Genomic DNA, 15,105 nt, shown 5'->3' on the forward strand with positions numbered 1-15,105 from the left:
ATAAATAAATAAAATTTTAAAAGGGCTGCAGTGTAGCTCAGTGTTACAGTACTAGACAGCATGAGAAAGGCCATAGTTTCCTTCCCCAGCATGGATGCGCCACCCAAGAAATTTGGTTTTGGCTAATTTGGAGATCTAGGGATTTATGGCAAATGTGGAGCACAACGATTAGATCTCTGTTTCAATTTTTTTATGTTTTTGTTTTTTGCTTTTTGAGACAGTATCTCACTGTGCAGTTTAGGCTGGACTTGAATTCACTATATATCACAGGCTGGCCTCCAACTCTCAACCATCCTCCTGCCTCAGCCTCCAGAGTGCTGGGGTTAAAGGTGTGCGCCACCATGCCAAGTTCTCTGTTTCAATTTTTAGTGGCACATAGAGGATGTGATTAAGGCTGATTTTCTTTGCCCCAGCTTCCCTGACTCAGCGGTTGTGCTGTGGAAGCCGGTGACTGGGAGCTCGGAGTGCACAGGCAGCTCTTCAATTTCAAACCCGGCTCCTAACACTCTGGAAGGTGCTCGATCTAATCTCAACAGCGCCACCTCGTGTTTTTGAAAAGTCACAGTAGCCGTAGACACCTAGACTCTTGTTGCTTGATTTGGAGGGGAAAAGGTCAGACTAAATAAATCACTACAGCCTTCGGAAAATTTAGAGACAGAAGGATCCTCAAAATAAAGATGTATTACCTAGGTTGTGGGGTTTGAATAATTATTTAAGAAAAATAGGTGCTACGCATGGTGGCACACACCTATAATCCCAGCTACTCATGTAACTCAGGCAGGAGGATCATAAAAGTTTGAGCAAACAACAACAAAAAACAACAACAACAAAAAGTTTGAGCAGCCTGGTCAATTTAGTGAGATCTTGTCTGAAAATAAGAAATAAAAAGAGCTGGGGATTAGTTCGGTGGTAGAGTGCCCTAGAGTTCAATTCCAAGTATTTCAAAAGATAAATAAATAATAAAAAATGAAAATAAGAAGGGCTGGGAAGGTATGATGTAGCTCAGTGTTCCCTGAGTGCAACCCTCAGTACCAGTACACACACACACACACACACACACACACACACACAGAAGTTTGTTTTGTTTTCTTTTGTTTGAGGCAGGATCTCACTTTGTAGTCCAGGCTGGTCTTGAACTTACTATGTAGCCCAGGCTGGCCTCGAACTCATGGCTGTCCTCCTGTCTCAGCCTCCCAAGTGCTGGGATTATAAGTGTGCACCACCACAGAAGTTTTATTGTACCTGTGCCATAAAAAAATCAGCATAATAATGTTAACAGCTACCATCAGTGAGCACACACACAAGTGGGCACTGTATCTACATGATTTCATGTAAACTACACACATCCCTACAGGAAACTGCAGCTCAGAGAGATATGTCCCAGGTCTCAATGGATGGTGGCGGAGTAACGGGCTCAGGATGGCCTGCCAGGGGACCCCAGTGGTAGCAGATCCAACATTCCCTTTGAGCAACAAATATTTGACAATGTTCTCTTTATAGCATCTAGATTGTGCTTGATGTGCGGTATCCACATGGGCAGTACTTGTTGAATGAACAAGTACAGTTAATAGGTAACATCTTACCTAGCCACATCTTTAAAAATCAAAGAAAAATAAAATGAAAATAATTTGTACTAAAGAAATCTGCATTTCCTTATGCACATGCTCAGCTGGGATCGCACTAGAAAACAAGTGATCAGTGTGACCTAGAATGGCTCCAACGGCAGCCTAATGCAGACACACTGCCTTTATTTTTATTTTTTTTATTTTTTTTTTGGTTTTTCTCCGGTACCGGGAACTGAACTCGCGACCTTGCGCTTGCCAGGCAGGCGCTTTTGCCGCTGAGCTAAATCCCCAGCCCCCACACTGCCTTTAGAGATACAAACTTCTGAAATGGTGAGCAACCCTTCAAAAGGTCTGAACTCACACAAGGAAAATTCTGCCCTTGATTTACATGTTAATAGCATTCCAGGAAAATTCAGTGTACCCTAAAACTGTATACATACTATCACGTGTTTTCATATGTAACCGAGTTCAGGTTCTCAGCCCAGAAAATTAATTATAAACAGGTTTTTCACTTATATAAGTAACCTGTGGGACACTGGAAGGTCATGTGGGATGTAGAATAATCCCGTTATGTGGGACTGTCCCAAACATAGCAGGATGTCGAGCATCGTTGGTCCCATCTACTACAGATCAGAAGAGGTTGATAACTCAAAATGCCTATATACCTTTCTAAATTTCTAAATTTCTGAATTTCCAGGGACAAAACCTCCCTTTTAGAACTCTGCTGAAGCTCAGCTACCCAAGCTCTGTTTTCCTGGTCTTCTTTTCCCTGCGGGTTTCAAGAGATCTGGCTTTTCATATCATCCTTTTCAGGACACTGCATGTGTTGTTTTATTTTTTTTTTTTTCCCTAGAAGGTTGAAACTGACATGACAAAAATGAGGCACATTTCTATCCTCTTTCTACTTCTATAAAAAGGCTCAGAGTGGGGTAGGGTGCAGCTCAGTGGTGGAGCAAATGCTTTGCATATGTGAGGCATTGGGTTCAATCCTCAACATGGAAAAAACACAAAGCAGAGACCCAAAGAGGTAGAGTAACTGGACCATAGTCTCATGATCACACAGCCAATCTGAAGTGGCAGAACCAGAATTAGAACCCAGATCAGATGCCTGCACAGTGGCACACACCTGTAATCCCAGTACTCCAGAGGGTGAAGCAGGAGGATCGTTGTCAGTTCAAGGCCAACCTGGGCTACACAGTGAGTTCAAGGTCAGTTTGAATATATAGTGAAACTCTGTCTCAAAAACAAACACGAAAATTCAAAAATCACTTAAAAATTTAATGGATACACAAAAATTTTTAAAAAGAACCCAAATCAGTCAATATGACTCCAAACTCTGTTATTCTGCCCTCTTTTTTTTTTTCCTTTTTTCTTTTTTGATACCAGGAATCAAACACACGACCTCATGCTTGCCAGGCAGGCATTTGTGCCACTGAGCTATATCCCTGACTCTGCCCTCTTTTCAAGTCCCTCCTCCCTGCCTCCCATGTCCCAGTCCCAGAAAAAAAGTTTTTGTTTTTTGTTTTTTGTTTTTTAAATCCTGGGAAGTGATGGCTTGGAAACTTGAAATACCTCATTTACTGGCTAAACTTTTTGTAAGCTGTCAATCATTCTCAAAGTGCAGAAGGTGTCATCCTGAGGGGTGTGGAATAGATTCAGACCACCAGTCATTAACTATACATCAGGAAACATTCCTAGAAATAGAAACCCTGTAGCTTGTCCCATTTTGTTCTGGAAAGATTAGTTCTGTTTGGCCATTACCTGGGTGCTGGGCCATCCCTACCCATTTTCATTCTTGGATGGCATTTGCCAAAAAGGCTGGGGCCCCCCGGTACAAAGGATGTAGACCTTCTCAAGTCCTAGTAGCAAAGAGGGTGAACCCAACCCTTACTCTGGGCCCTGGGGATGAGCAGCAAGTAACTGCCAGTTAATTGCAAGTCCCTGTCTTAACAGATATGCAGCAAATTTTGTGTACTACTTCAAATAATTAGGATATATGTTCAGTAGAAAATAAACTACAAATTAACTTTACCTTTGTGTTGGGATCTCATGTTCTATCAACAGAGCTAGCTGGACACTCGACCCCTGTATAAAAACTTATGTGCAGCTATATGTGGTGGCACATACCTGTAATCTCAGCATTCGGGAGGCAGGAGGATTGCCTCAAATTCGAGGCCATTTTAGGCTTCATAGTGAGTTTAAGGCCAACCTGGACTACATAGAGAAACCCTGTCTCAAAAAAATAGATGTACAAGCACATAAGACATAAGCATTCCTAAGATTCACCAGCATATTCCACGGTCCATACCTAGACCAAGTGAAGCAGAAGCCAGCACTGAGTATTGTCAGCTACCCCTACACCCTGGCATTGGGTGATTTACTGAGTCCCTTGAATGTGATTGGAGAAGCAATGCTCTATTTATCTGCTGGCTTTCAATGGCATAGTGGTGTGCACTGGGGTATTTGCAAAGGCCAGTTTTTTGTTTCTTTGTTTTTTTGAGACAGGGTTTCACTATGCAGTTCCAGGCTAGCCTTGAACTCATTCTGTAGCCTGAGCTGGCCTCTAACTCACAGCAATCCTCCTGCCTCAGCCTCCCAAGTGCTGGGATTATAGGAATGTATCACCAAGGTCAGCTTGAGAAAGAGAAATTTTATGAACATTACAACTGAATTTTAACTCTGCTCCCATATTTCACTAGTTTTACAGTTTGAGAATCCAAGTACTGCGCATCTTTTTGCTTCAGGCTCATCATCTGCACCAGACCTACTTCATAGGGCTATGTGGGGTTAAAAGGCCAATATTAAGAACTGTACATACTAAGAATACTGAGTGTTCTACTTGTCACAGTGCACATTAAATGTTAGCCAACATTACTGCTGTTGTTAATATTTTGTGTGCCAGGCAGTCATAGAGGGACAGGCAGATGACCTACACAATCCCATCTCCTAGTCTTTACAGTCTTATGTAGCCCCACACCTTGGGTATGGGTCGGGGCTGTGACATCCTTCTGATCAATGGAGTAGCAGAGGTGATGGATCTATGTGAGTACGTTATGTAGGGTTCCTGGCTTTGAGGAAACAAGTGGTCATGTTGGTAAGGAGCTGCCAGCAGTTAATAAACAATGGAGGCCCCAAGGCTGGCAGCCCACAAGGACCCGAGTGCTGCCAACACCACTGAACATGGCAGTGGACCTTTCCCCATTTAAGCCTCAAAGGAAACCATAACCCTGGCCAACAACATATTGCTGCCTTCCGGAAAAATCAGTTAATCAGTGGCTGGACTCCTGATCTACAGAAATGGGTGTAACAAAGATGTATTGCTCTAAGCTACTAATTTTGCAGGGATAAATAAGTAATACGCTACCCTTCACCTCTCCAGATTTTTGTTCCTTCAAGTCTACTCTATGCTAAATTGTCAACCTCTCTCTTTTCTCCCCATCAACTCATCAACATGCTCTACTGTGTCCATCCTAAACTGGGCCTTGTGGTGCATGGTGCACACTTGTGATCCCAGCACTCTAGGAGGCTGATGCAGGAGAATGGCAAGTTCAAGCTCAGCTTGGGCACCTTAGTATCTCAAAATAAAAAAGGCCTGGGGATGTAGCTCAGTGTGAAGGCCCTGGGCTCAATCCCCTGTAATGCACAAAATGAAACACAAAGCAAACACAAAATAACAACAACAAAAATACTCTTTAGTTGCCACTTAGCCCTCTAGTTATCGCTTTGTTTCTCTCTGCTCACCAAAGCAAAACTTCTTGCAATCCTTGTCTTTAGTTACTGTTCCTGTGTCTTATATTCTCTCCTCAAACTATCCTTTTTTTTTTCCTTCTTGAGACAGAGTCTTACTATATAGTTCTGGATGGCCTTGTACTCACTTGTAGCTCAGGCTGGCCTCAGATTTGTGGCAATCCTCTGCCTCAGCCTCCCAAATTCTGGGATTACAAGTGTCTGCCACCACACCCAGATAAACCACCACTCTGAATGGGCCCCTCAGGAACCATCGTGTTACCCAATCCAGAGATCATGTCTCATCTCGCCTGCCCTCTGGATAGCATTTGACACCGCCAGCCCTTCCTCCTTCTTGAGATGCTTGCTCTTCTGGTTCCTTGACATTTCACACTATTAGTCTTCCTCCTCCCTTGGCTCAGTCACTTTCTCACTGATGAGACACAATACCCCACATCCACAATTTAAAGGAAGAGAGGCTTAATTTGCTTGTGGTTTTGGTCTGATTATCTGGTTCCAAGGCAGAGACAAAACGGCGGAAGGGTATGGTGGAGCAAAACCACTTAGTTTATGGCAGCTGGGAAGCACAGTCAGGGAAGAGTGCCAGAGCTGAAGGGGTGAGGGACCAGACATAGACCTCAAGGGCATGCTTCCATGACCTGCCCAGACACACCCAGAAGTGTGCTCCACCAGTCCCAGGGGTAGAACCTCAAACCAATCAAGTTGAAACTCCCCCCAACTGCTTCATCTTTCAATATCCATTTTTATTGATTTATTTTTTGTGGTGCTGCAGATCAAACCCAGGGCCTAGGGCATGCAAAGCAAGAACTCTGCCACTGAGCCACGTCCCCAGCCCTTCAAGATCCATTCTTTCTTTATCTCCTCTGCTTACTCCTCTTTCCAGCTCAGCCTCTGAACGTGGACACGCCCCTGGGCTTCAGTGTTCTCTCCTGCAATTGTATCATTTATCCCTTGCAGCATTGTGGGAGTTGCCTAAGGTAGTATATGTGTGGTTTAAAAAACATTCCTCCCCCCATGAATTATAACTGTGTTCTGATGCATCGCTCTGCTAAGATGAGCCGCCTCTCCCCTCCCCACACATTCTTGTCAGATGGCTCCAGTGTTAGGAAACAGACTTAGGGGGAGATGACTGTTTCCCGCAAAGGCTAAGTAAGTATGACATCAATGCTTCCCCAAAACCTTGATCTAAGAAAAGTCCTGTGTCTCTGCAGCACCTGAGAGCTCTTGTTTTTAATTCATTCAGCTTCAGACCTTCCAGGAGATGAAGTATGTGTGAGTGTGGGTAACGGGCTGTCCAAATACCAGTTCCTGGGTCAATGAGAAAAGACATCTTTTGAGATTTTGCTGTCAGGGCTCTGAGAACCATAGTCATAGCATTGTCCTTCTATGAAGTGAAACATGCATTAAACAGCAGTTGGGGTCGGTATGGTGGCACACGCCTGTAATTCCAGCACATGAAAGGCTGAGGCAGGAGGACCTTCTTGAGTTTGAGGCAAGCTTGGGCTACATAATGAGTTCAAAACCAGGCAGAACTATATAGCAAGACCCTGCATTTCTAATGTGCAGGCCAAGGGAGTTACTCACTCACCCGACAAATATTTATTGAGCAGGTATCCAGGTGTCTGTCACCATGCTTGGTGCTGAGGACAGAGCAGTGAATGAGATAACAAGCAACAAGGTCTCTGCCCTGAGGAGCGCCTGGACAAGAGCAGGACACCACCAGGGTACAAGGAATATCATGCCTGTGGGAGAAGGCTGGGAATCTGGCAGAAAGCTGAGAACTAAAAGTGTCTGTGACCTAGCAATCCCACTTCTAAGTATTTGCCTAAAATATTTGAAATCAAGATTTAGAGAAGAGATCTGCATACCTGTGTTTGTTGTAGCACTATTCATGGTAGCTAAGTTATGGCATCAACCTAAGAAGAGTCCATCAATGGATGAATGAATAAAGAAAATGTGTTGCATATACACAACGAAATAGTATCCAGCCTTGAAAAAGGAAGAAATTCTGTCCTTTGTGACAACATGTGTGGAGTTGGAAAACAGTACACTAAGAGAAATAAACCAGGCAAAGAAAGACAAATACCTAATGTTCCCTGTTATAGATAGAATCTACAACATTTGAACTCACAGAAGCAGAGAGTAGCATGGTGATTACCAGAGGCCAGTCCAGGAGAAAATGAAGAGATGATGATCAAAGGACACAGAATGGAGTTACACAAGAGGAACAAGATTGGCTTTTTTCCTTTGAGATCTATTGTACAGCACCGTGAAGACAATAATTGAGGGATGTACATTTCAATACTGACAGGAAAATAAATCTCAAATGTTCTCATCCCAAAACATGTCAAGTATTTGAAGTTATATGTAGGCTAACTACTTTGATTTAAACATTTCACACTGTATTAAAAAACATAATGTGATTTTGTACCCCACAAATATATATAGCTCTAATTTGCCAATATGTAATTTTTTTCCCCCTAGAGATGGGAGTCTTGCTCTTTTGCTCAGGCTGGTTTTTTGTTTTGTTTTGTTTTGTTTTTGTTTTTGTTTTTGGTACCAGGAATTGAACTCACGACCTTGTGCTTGCCAGGCAGGCACTATGCCTCTGAGCTAAATCCCCAGCCCCTCAGGCTGGTTTTGATCTTCTTGGCTCAAGCCATTCTCCAACCTTAGCCTCTCCAGTATCTGGGATTACTGGGGTGTGACCACGCCCAGCTTTGTCAATATATAATTTTTATTTTTATTTTGTCTTTTTGAGACAGGGTTTTGCTATGCAGTTCAGGCTGGCCTTGAGTTCACTTTGTAGACCAGGCTTGTCTCAGACTGGCAGCAATCCTCCTGCCTCAGCGTCCAGAGTGCCGGGATTACAGGCGTGCGCCACCACGCCCAGCTTAATATATAATCTTTAAAAAGATGTCTATGAGTTGAGCTGAGGGAGGATTGAATGTGAAGTTTCCAAGATATTCTCAGGAGGTGCAAACAGAAAGGCTGGAGTGGAAATAAGAATAGATCTTTCTGGGGTTGAAGCTACCTTAAGGACCTAGGATGATCTCCTGTAAGAGACCAAGGGAGCCTCAGAGAGCTAACTTGTCCCAGGGGAGAGCCCTCGAAGGCAAACACAAACATCTGCTGGGATCCCATAGGCCCGCCTCTCTCAGACCTCAGCTGGTGGCTAGGAGCACTCGGTTGGCTCAGTTGCTAATCTTCAACTAACAGTAAACTCTACTGCTGTTAAAAAAAGAAAAAAAGTCGAGTTTGGACTAGATGATCCTCAATATCAGTTCTCCCCACCTCCCAACTCCAGACTTGCTCCCTTCTAAGATTTCACCAATATCCTTAAATTATTTCTTCCCTATTTCCTCTCCCCCACTTGCTCCCTTCTAAGATTTCACCAATATCCTTAAATTATTTCTTCCCTATTTCCTCTCCCCCACTTGCTCCCTTCTAAGATTTCACCAATATCCTTAAATTATTTCTTCCCTATTTCCTCTCCCCCACCTGGGAGCATGTAGCCGGATAGCACCCTTTTCTCACCTATCCACTAGACCTTGAACTCTGAAACGCAGAACTACTCCTAGTGCATCTGCACATGCCTCCTGTGAAAACTGCTGATCCTGAGGTGAAATCACTCCTAGGCAAAATTCAGAAAATTTCGTGTGAGAAAGCACAAACCCTCAGGGTGGGGAGCAAGGGACGCTCATACTTTGTGATAAGAACTGGTCTCAAGGTCTTTCTAAAATAACACCCATCGGAGAGGCTTTCACACTCCCCATGTTTGCACGCCTCACGTGTATCTCTGTAACAAAGTTTATTTTTACTATTTTAACTGCAGCAATTCAGACAGGATGCTCCCAGCAACAGCACCTCCACCAACGAGCTTATGCCAGCTCCTCCCTGCATTCTCCAAGACAAATGGCTTTTGCATCCAAGAAGTTTATGAAAATTTCCCCCTTTTATTAGCAAAAGCCTTCCTTACCATTCCCTCTTCGGGTGCACCTGCAGGTTGCCATAATATGCATTTCAGATTGTAACCCTTTTGTTTGTTCCTGAATAAATTCTTTGTACTTGGAAGATATTTTTTTCACTACTGTTTCTTTTCGGCTTTGATATGACTGAATGCTTGGAGGAATGATAACACCCTGTGCACGCTACATTGCTTTGGTTACTTTCCTTCTTTTTTTTTTTTTTTCGGTACCAGGAATCTAACTCATGACCTCACGCTTGCCAGGCAGACGCTGTGCCGCTGAGCTAAATCCCCAGCCCTTGCTTTGGTTACTAAATGCTTGCCTGATTGCATTTGAGCCTGTCCACAGCCCGAGACACTGCCAGAACCGGAAAGATCAAGCTGCAAAGGGGCGATCAAGCTGCAAAGCCAGGCTCCGGAGCTTATTGCCTGGGTTCGAGTTCTGCTCCAAGAGACGTCTGAAAATCATTAATCTCCTCTATTTCTTCGCCTGTGAAATGCGGGTAGCATCTGCTTCACAGAATTGCCATGATGATCAAAGGGAAAGGGCATACAGGGCCTAACATATAACAAGCTTGCAATACCTGTTGTACATCAGCTTTTCTGTGTGACCAGCATCCTGTCTTTTCCTCACACCCCCGCGCGTCCCACGTGCCTCACGTAAATAAGCGAGCGCGCAGGCGCTCCAGGCCGGTGCTAATTGGCCGCCCGGCCCAGGGACAGTGCGGGAGACACGGGTCTTGGCTCCAGCCCCCGGTCGGTTGGTCTCCGTGTCTGTGGGTCCGGCGTTCGGCCGCCGGCTTCGCGCTCGCCATGGCGCCCTGGCTGCGGCTCCTGTGGCTGCTGGGGCTGCTCCCGGGCGCGGCCCCCGCACCTGCGCCCCCAGAGTCTCGGGCCGCCGGCGCGGTGGAGTGGGAGCCGCCGTCCCCGGAGCTGTCGGGGCCCGCCCGCTTCGCGCTGGACGCCTACAACCGCGGACGGGCTGCGGGGCCGCGGGCGGTGCTGGGGACCGTGCGCGGGCGAGTCCGCCGGGTGAGGACGCGCGGGGGCCGGGCGCCCGGCCTGGACCCGGGGGTTGGGGGACTCTGGCATAGAGTTGGGGTGGGGGCCTGGATAACCGAGAAAACCTCTGGGAACTGGGAACAGGCAGAGGGCACGGGTGGAGCGGAGCGTGGGCACCAAGAAGGAGGAAGCTGGCTGTGCCCGCCTCACTCGCTCCCTCGTTCAGACGGACCAGGGCTCGCTGTATTCCTTGGAGGCCACCCTGGAGGAGCTGTCCTGCAAAGACCCCATGGTGTGCCAGCTCCCTGTGTCCAAGAAAACCTTGGTGAGTGATTTTGACCCCTGTCCCGCTGACCCACGCCCAAATAGCAGTTGGGACGTTAGGCCAAGAGGCGAGGATCTGAGGCAACAGCAACCTCACCCTGAGTTACTTCTGAGGCCTCCACGGCCGGAGACCAAGAAGTTGTTGGGGTGCTGGCTGTGCTTCACTCTCCACTGGGGGGCGATTGCTTTGGGGGTGGACGGCCTCTGAGGGGCTTCTAGCTCCTTTTGCCTAAACCTTGTTACCATCCCAGCCCCCGTACTGGCTGGGATTATTATTCCTCTGGGATTATTATTCCTCAGGGATTATTATCCCTGGCTGGGATATTATTCCTCCCCCATCATTCCTCTTTCTCCAGCTCTGCAGTTTCGAAGTCCTGGAGGAGCTGGGAAGACACATGCTGTTGAGGCAGGACTGTGGCCCTGTGGACCCCAAGGTTACAGGTGCTGGGACACCCCAAGGAGGCTGGATAACCTAGATCACTGATGGCGAACCTTTTAGAGCTCTCAGTGATAACAAACAGCCCACTGCGGCACACACATCATACGTTCACGACCTAGTTCTGGCCTAGATCATACTTCACTCAGGGGTCAGCCTTGTTTTTTTTCTGTTCCAACCCTATCCAGACCTCAGAAATGAGACTTTCAGTTCAGTCCTTCCATTGTCAAGCAAGGATTCCCTTCCCAAGGTGAGGAGCCCATATCTGGGGAGCTAGCTGCTGCCTTATTCCCCCTCTTCTCCCTTCACCCTGGAGGAGGACTGTTGGGTCAGGCCAGACTCCTTATAAGACCCTCCTGCCTTTCCAGGAGTTTTCTGAGAAGATAGTTTCAGTCTTCAAGGACTTTGTTGCCACCTATAACCGAACTTACGAGTCGAAGGAAGGTGAGGACTCCGCTCTAGCTGTACCAGAGCTGGTCATATTAGAGTCTTAACATAACTAGGTTGGGAGGGGAAGGACAGAGAGGCAGTACATCCTTTCAAGAACTCGTTAGTCCCCAAGTTTTTTTTCCAGCCCTCCAGGACTGGGCAGCCATCCCAAGTGTCTGTCTGCGTCTGCATTATCTTCTTGATCAAGAACGGTGGGCCTCCATTCTTCTAGGGAGGATAGGATGGGGCAGAGGCTAGATTTTTCTCTGGGGAAGGCCCCTTGCACCCTGGCCTCTCCTGTGACCTCTCCTGGGGATGCCCCTTAGGGCCTATTTTAGTTACTGTTCTCACACCTGGGAAGTCATTGCTCCAGTTTGGCCCCAAAAGTGGATCACAGCTCTCGCTCCAGCACCTACAGGTCTGACCCTGCATTCTCACCTGCCCCAGGGTTTTGTCCTTAAAAAGAGCTTCAGGGCAAACCCAGAATGCACCAAGTCCCCTGGAAGACCCCTGCCTCTTAGCCCCACTCACTGCTGCGCTTATGATCTATGTGTGGTCTGAGCTCCTCCTCCTGCTCTTTGGTCCTCAGAAGCCCAGTGGCGCCTGTCTATCTTTACCAGAAACATGGTGCTAGCGCAGAAGATCCAGGCCCTGGACCGTGGCACAGCTCAGTATGGGGTCACCAAATTCAGTGACCTCACAGGTAGAGTCGGAGCATGGGAAAAAGAAGGTCTGCTCCCAAGGCCCCTGGTCAGGGTTGACCTACAGCACTCCTCCATCTATGCTCTGCCCCTAGAGGAAGAGTTCCGCACCATCTACCTGAACCCCCTCCTACAAGAGAAATCTGGCAAGAAGATGCGCCCAGCCAAGGCTGTGGGTGACCCTGCCCCACCTGAATGGGATTGGAGGAAGAAAGGAGCTGTCACCAAAGTCAAGAACCAGGTTGGAGCCCTACAAGTGAGGGTGGCCATGCATACTGCACTAGGCTGCGGGGCGGGTCCTGCCCGGATGCTGTCCATCTCTTGCAGGGGATGTGTGGGTCCTGCTGGGCCTTCTCTGTCACAGGCAACGTGGAGGGCCAGTGGTTCCTGAACCGGGGCACACTGCTCTCCCTCTCAGAGCAAGGTAGGCCTCCTGCTCCATCCTCCCTGTCCCCAGGCCAGCACCTCCAGGGAGCTGCTCAGAACCTGCCTTCTTTCTCCTAGAGCTCCTGGACTGTGATAAGGTGGACAAGGCCTGCATGGGTGGCTTGCCCTCCAACGCCTACTCGGCCATCAAGAGTTTGGGTAGGCATTAATAGGGTCTGGAAGTGGAGCAAGTGCCTCTTGTCCCTCTGTAAGATGCCAACTTACAAGGGGGAAGGATAGGAGCATGGAGCTGGGTTTAAGTCTTACTACTGACCTGCTGGGTGTCATGGTACACACCTGCTATTTCAGCTCTCTGGGAGGCTGAAGCAGGAAGATTGCTGTGAGTTTAAGGCTAGCCTATACTACAAAGTGAGTTCAAGGCCAGTCTGAACTACATAGTGAAACCCTGTCTCAAAAAAAAAAAAAAAAAAAAAATTAAAGTCCTCATGGATAACAGGGACTCCGTGAGCAAGTAGTAGCAACACAGCACACCCCTGGGAGAAGGTGTGGCCCTAAATTGGCAATTCAGTTCATTGGTGGGCTGTGATGGCAGGATAAAGTCTGCACAGAGACTGGCCCAGGGGCCTGGCAGGACCTAGGCTGGACTAGGAAAGGACTGTCAACACAATAAGCATGCCAAGGTCCACAATATAGGAAGGCTGGGATGAACCCTCAACACGGGCAAAAGCTGGGAGTTGAGTCCTGTCCCAGCCACTGTTTCTGCAGGTCACTGGCTGCTCTCTCCCCACATCCTTCGCTCCTCACTGGGTCTTCTCTGGAATCCAGAGTTTCCTCAGAGGGGAGGGCCTGTGGCTTGGGGTGGATGAGGAATGTGACACTTTGCGTATCAGGGGAGAAAGTCAGTGAAGAATAAATGGGAGTCCACTCTTCCTCTGCACCCCCAACCCACCCCTATTGCTCCCTAGGAGGGCTGGAGACAGAGGATGACTATAGCTACCAGGGCCACATGGAGGCCTGCAGCTTCTCAGCAAAGAAAGCCAAAGTCTACATCAATGACTCAGTGGAGCTGAGCAAGAATGAACAGAGTGAGTGAGGGGCAGGAAGAGGCCAGGCTGGGTGAAGCTGGCCCAGGTGCCCACTGACGTGGCCCTTCCCCCCTCAGAGTTGGCGGCATGGCTGGCTGTGAAGGGCCCCATCTCTGTCGCCATCAATGCCTTCGGCATGCAGGTGATGTCCTGCCCCCACCCACACTGCTTGCCCATCTTTCCCTTGATCCTCCTTGGAGCTGACTCTCTACTCCTTATTCTCCCCCTAGTTCTATCGCCATGGGATCGCCCACCCACTCCGACCCCTCTGCAGTCCTTGGTTCATCGACCATGCTGTGCTGGTTGTGGGCTATGGCAACCGTGAGTTCTGCTGACAGTCTGTCCATCTACCCTAGCCACAGGCAGGGGTCAGGCAGCAGCATCTCAGGACCTGAGAGGGAGATCAAGAAAATCCCTAGGAACCCTCAGCCTCGGGGAATCGTGCATCTCCCCTCTCTGGGAAAGCTGGGGATAGAGGAGGTGGAACAGTTATGCTGTAGGTTGTGGTAGGCACCCCGAGCTTCTCCAGGCCTCCCTGAGGGTAGTAGGCAGCCCTCTCTCGCTTTGTACTCATTTCCTAGTACTTGTCACACAGTAGGTCCACTGCAGGTATGTGAAAGGTGCAAAGCACTTGGGACTCTGACTGGAGAATTGGGGGCCTCTGACTTCTTGCCCTCTACACTACTTCCCAGGCTCTGACGTTCCTTTCTGGGCCATTAAGAACAGCTGGGGCACTGACTGGGGTGAGGAGGTAAGTCTTGCCCACCTGGCCCCCTCCTCCTCTACCCTCCACCCTGCCTCAACCTCTTACCTATTCCCCCTCCCTTAGGGTTACTACTACCTGCATCGTGGGTCCAGGTCCTGTGGTGTGAATGTCATGGCCAGCTCAGCGGTAGTAGACTGAGGAGCCAGTGGTGCAGGACCCGGTGCTGACCAGAGCAGCTCCTTCCCCAGCCTGATCCATGTCTGGGTCATCCCCAGGAGGCACTACTGACTGACTGAAGGGTGGGTGCTGGGAACCTTAGGGTGAAAAGGGGGTACGAGCCCTACTTTTGTCTAACCTGCTCCTGCCAGAAGCCCCTCAACTGCACCTTTGTTGAATTGTGGTGTTGCAGCTAGAACCCTGGGGTGAAGAATGTTTTTGGAGCAGCCAAAGTTGAGGCAAGTAAGGAGCTGGGCTTGGGTAAGGAGCAAGATGAAAATATTCCCAACATAAACCCAGCTCTGTCCTCAGCAGGCTCTGGCTTCTGCCCTGGCTTTCCTCTGATGCTATAAATATCCTGGTCCCCTGGATTTGGGGATACTGTTCCCTTCCACATCCAGAAAAGCTGTAGCCATCCCCCCTTCTCTAACAGCAATAAAGAGGTGTTCCAGTTCCCAGTACGGTGTGAGTGCTCAGTGCCTGAGGCCAGGGAGGGGCGGTGGGGAACCCTGGTGAGTCAGGGTAAGATAGCTGGGCCTC

General features: G+C 48.2%; 1 protein-coding gene across 1 annotated transcript; it reads left to right on the top strand.

Annotated features, from left to right (window-relative positions):
• The first annotated feature begins 9,987 nt into the window (after positions 1-9,987).
• Positions 9,988-15,026, top strand: Ctsf (cathepsin F). Its single transcript, XM_013514058.1, has 14 exons — positions 9,988-10,311; positions 10,508-10,606; positions 10,962-11,046; positions 11,230-11,291; positions 11,410-11,485; positions 12,060-12,173; positions 12,267-12,412; positions 12,499-12,595; positions 12,676-12,756; positions 13,524-13,643; positions 13,721-13,785; positions 13,874-13,964; positions 14,336-14,394; positions 14,473-15,026. Exons 1-14 carry the CDS (start codon positions 10,093-10,095, stop codon positions 14,545-14,547), a joined length of 1,389 nt encoding a protein of 462 aa, XP_013369512.1. The 5' UTR covers positions 9,988-10,092; the 3' UTR covers positions 14,548-15,026.
• The last annotated feature ends 79 nt before the right edge of the window (positions 15,027-15,105 follow it).

Source organism: Chinchilla lanigera, unplaced genomic scaffold (genome assembly GCF_000276665.1).
Source record: "Chinchilla lanigera isolate Chin_1 unplaced genomic scaffold, ChiLan1.0 scaffold00021, whole genome shotgun sequence".
Taxonomy (NCBI): Eukaryota; Metazoa; Chordata; class Mammalia; order Rodentia; family Chinchillidae; genus Chinchilla; species Chinchilla lanigera.

Coding starts and splice junctions, on each gene's coding strand:
- Ctsf (XM_013514058.1), top strand. CDS start 10,093: ATGGCGCCCTGGCTGCGGCTCCTGTGGCTGCTGGGGCTGCTCCCGGGC. Junction 10,312..10,507: donor TGCGCGGGCGAGTCCGCCGG/GTGAGGACGCGC, acceptor TCCCTCGTTCAG/ACGGACCAGGGCTCGCTGTA. Junction 11,047..11,229: donor TGTGGACCCCAAGGTTACAG/GTGCTGGGACAC, acceptor AACCCTATCCAG/ACCTCAGAAATGAGACTTTC.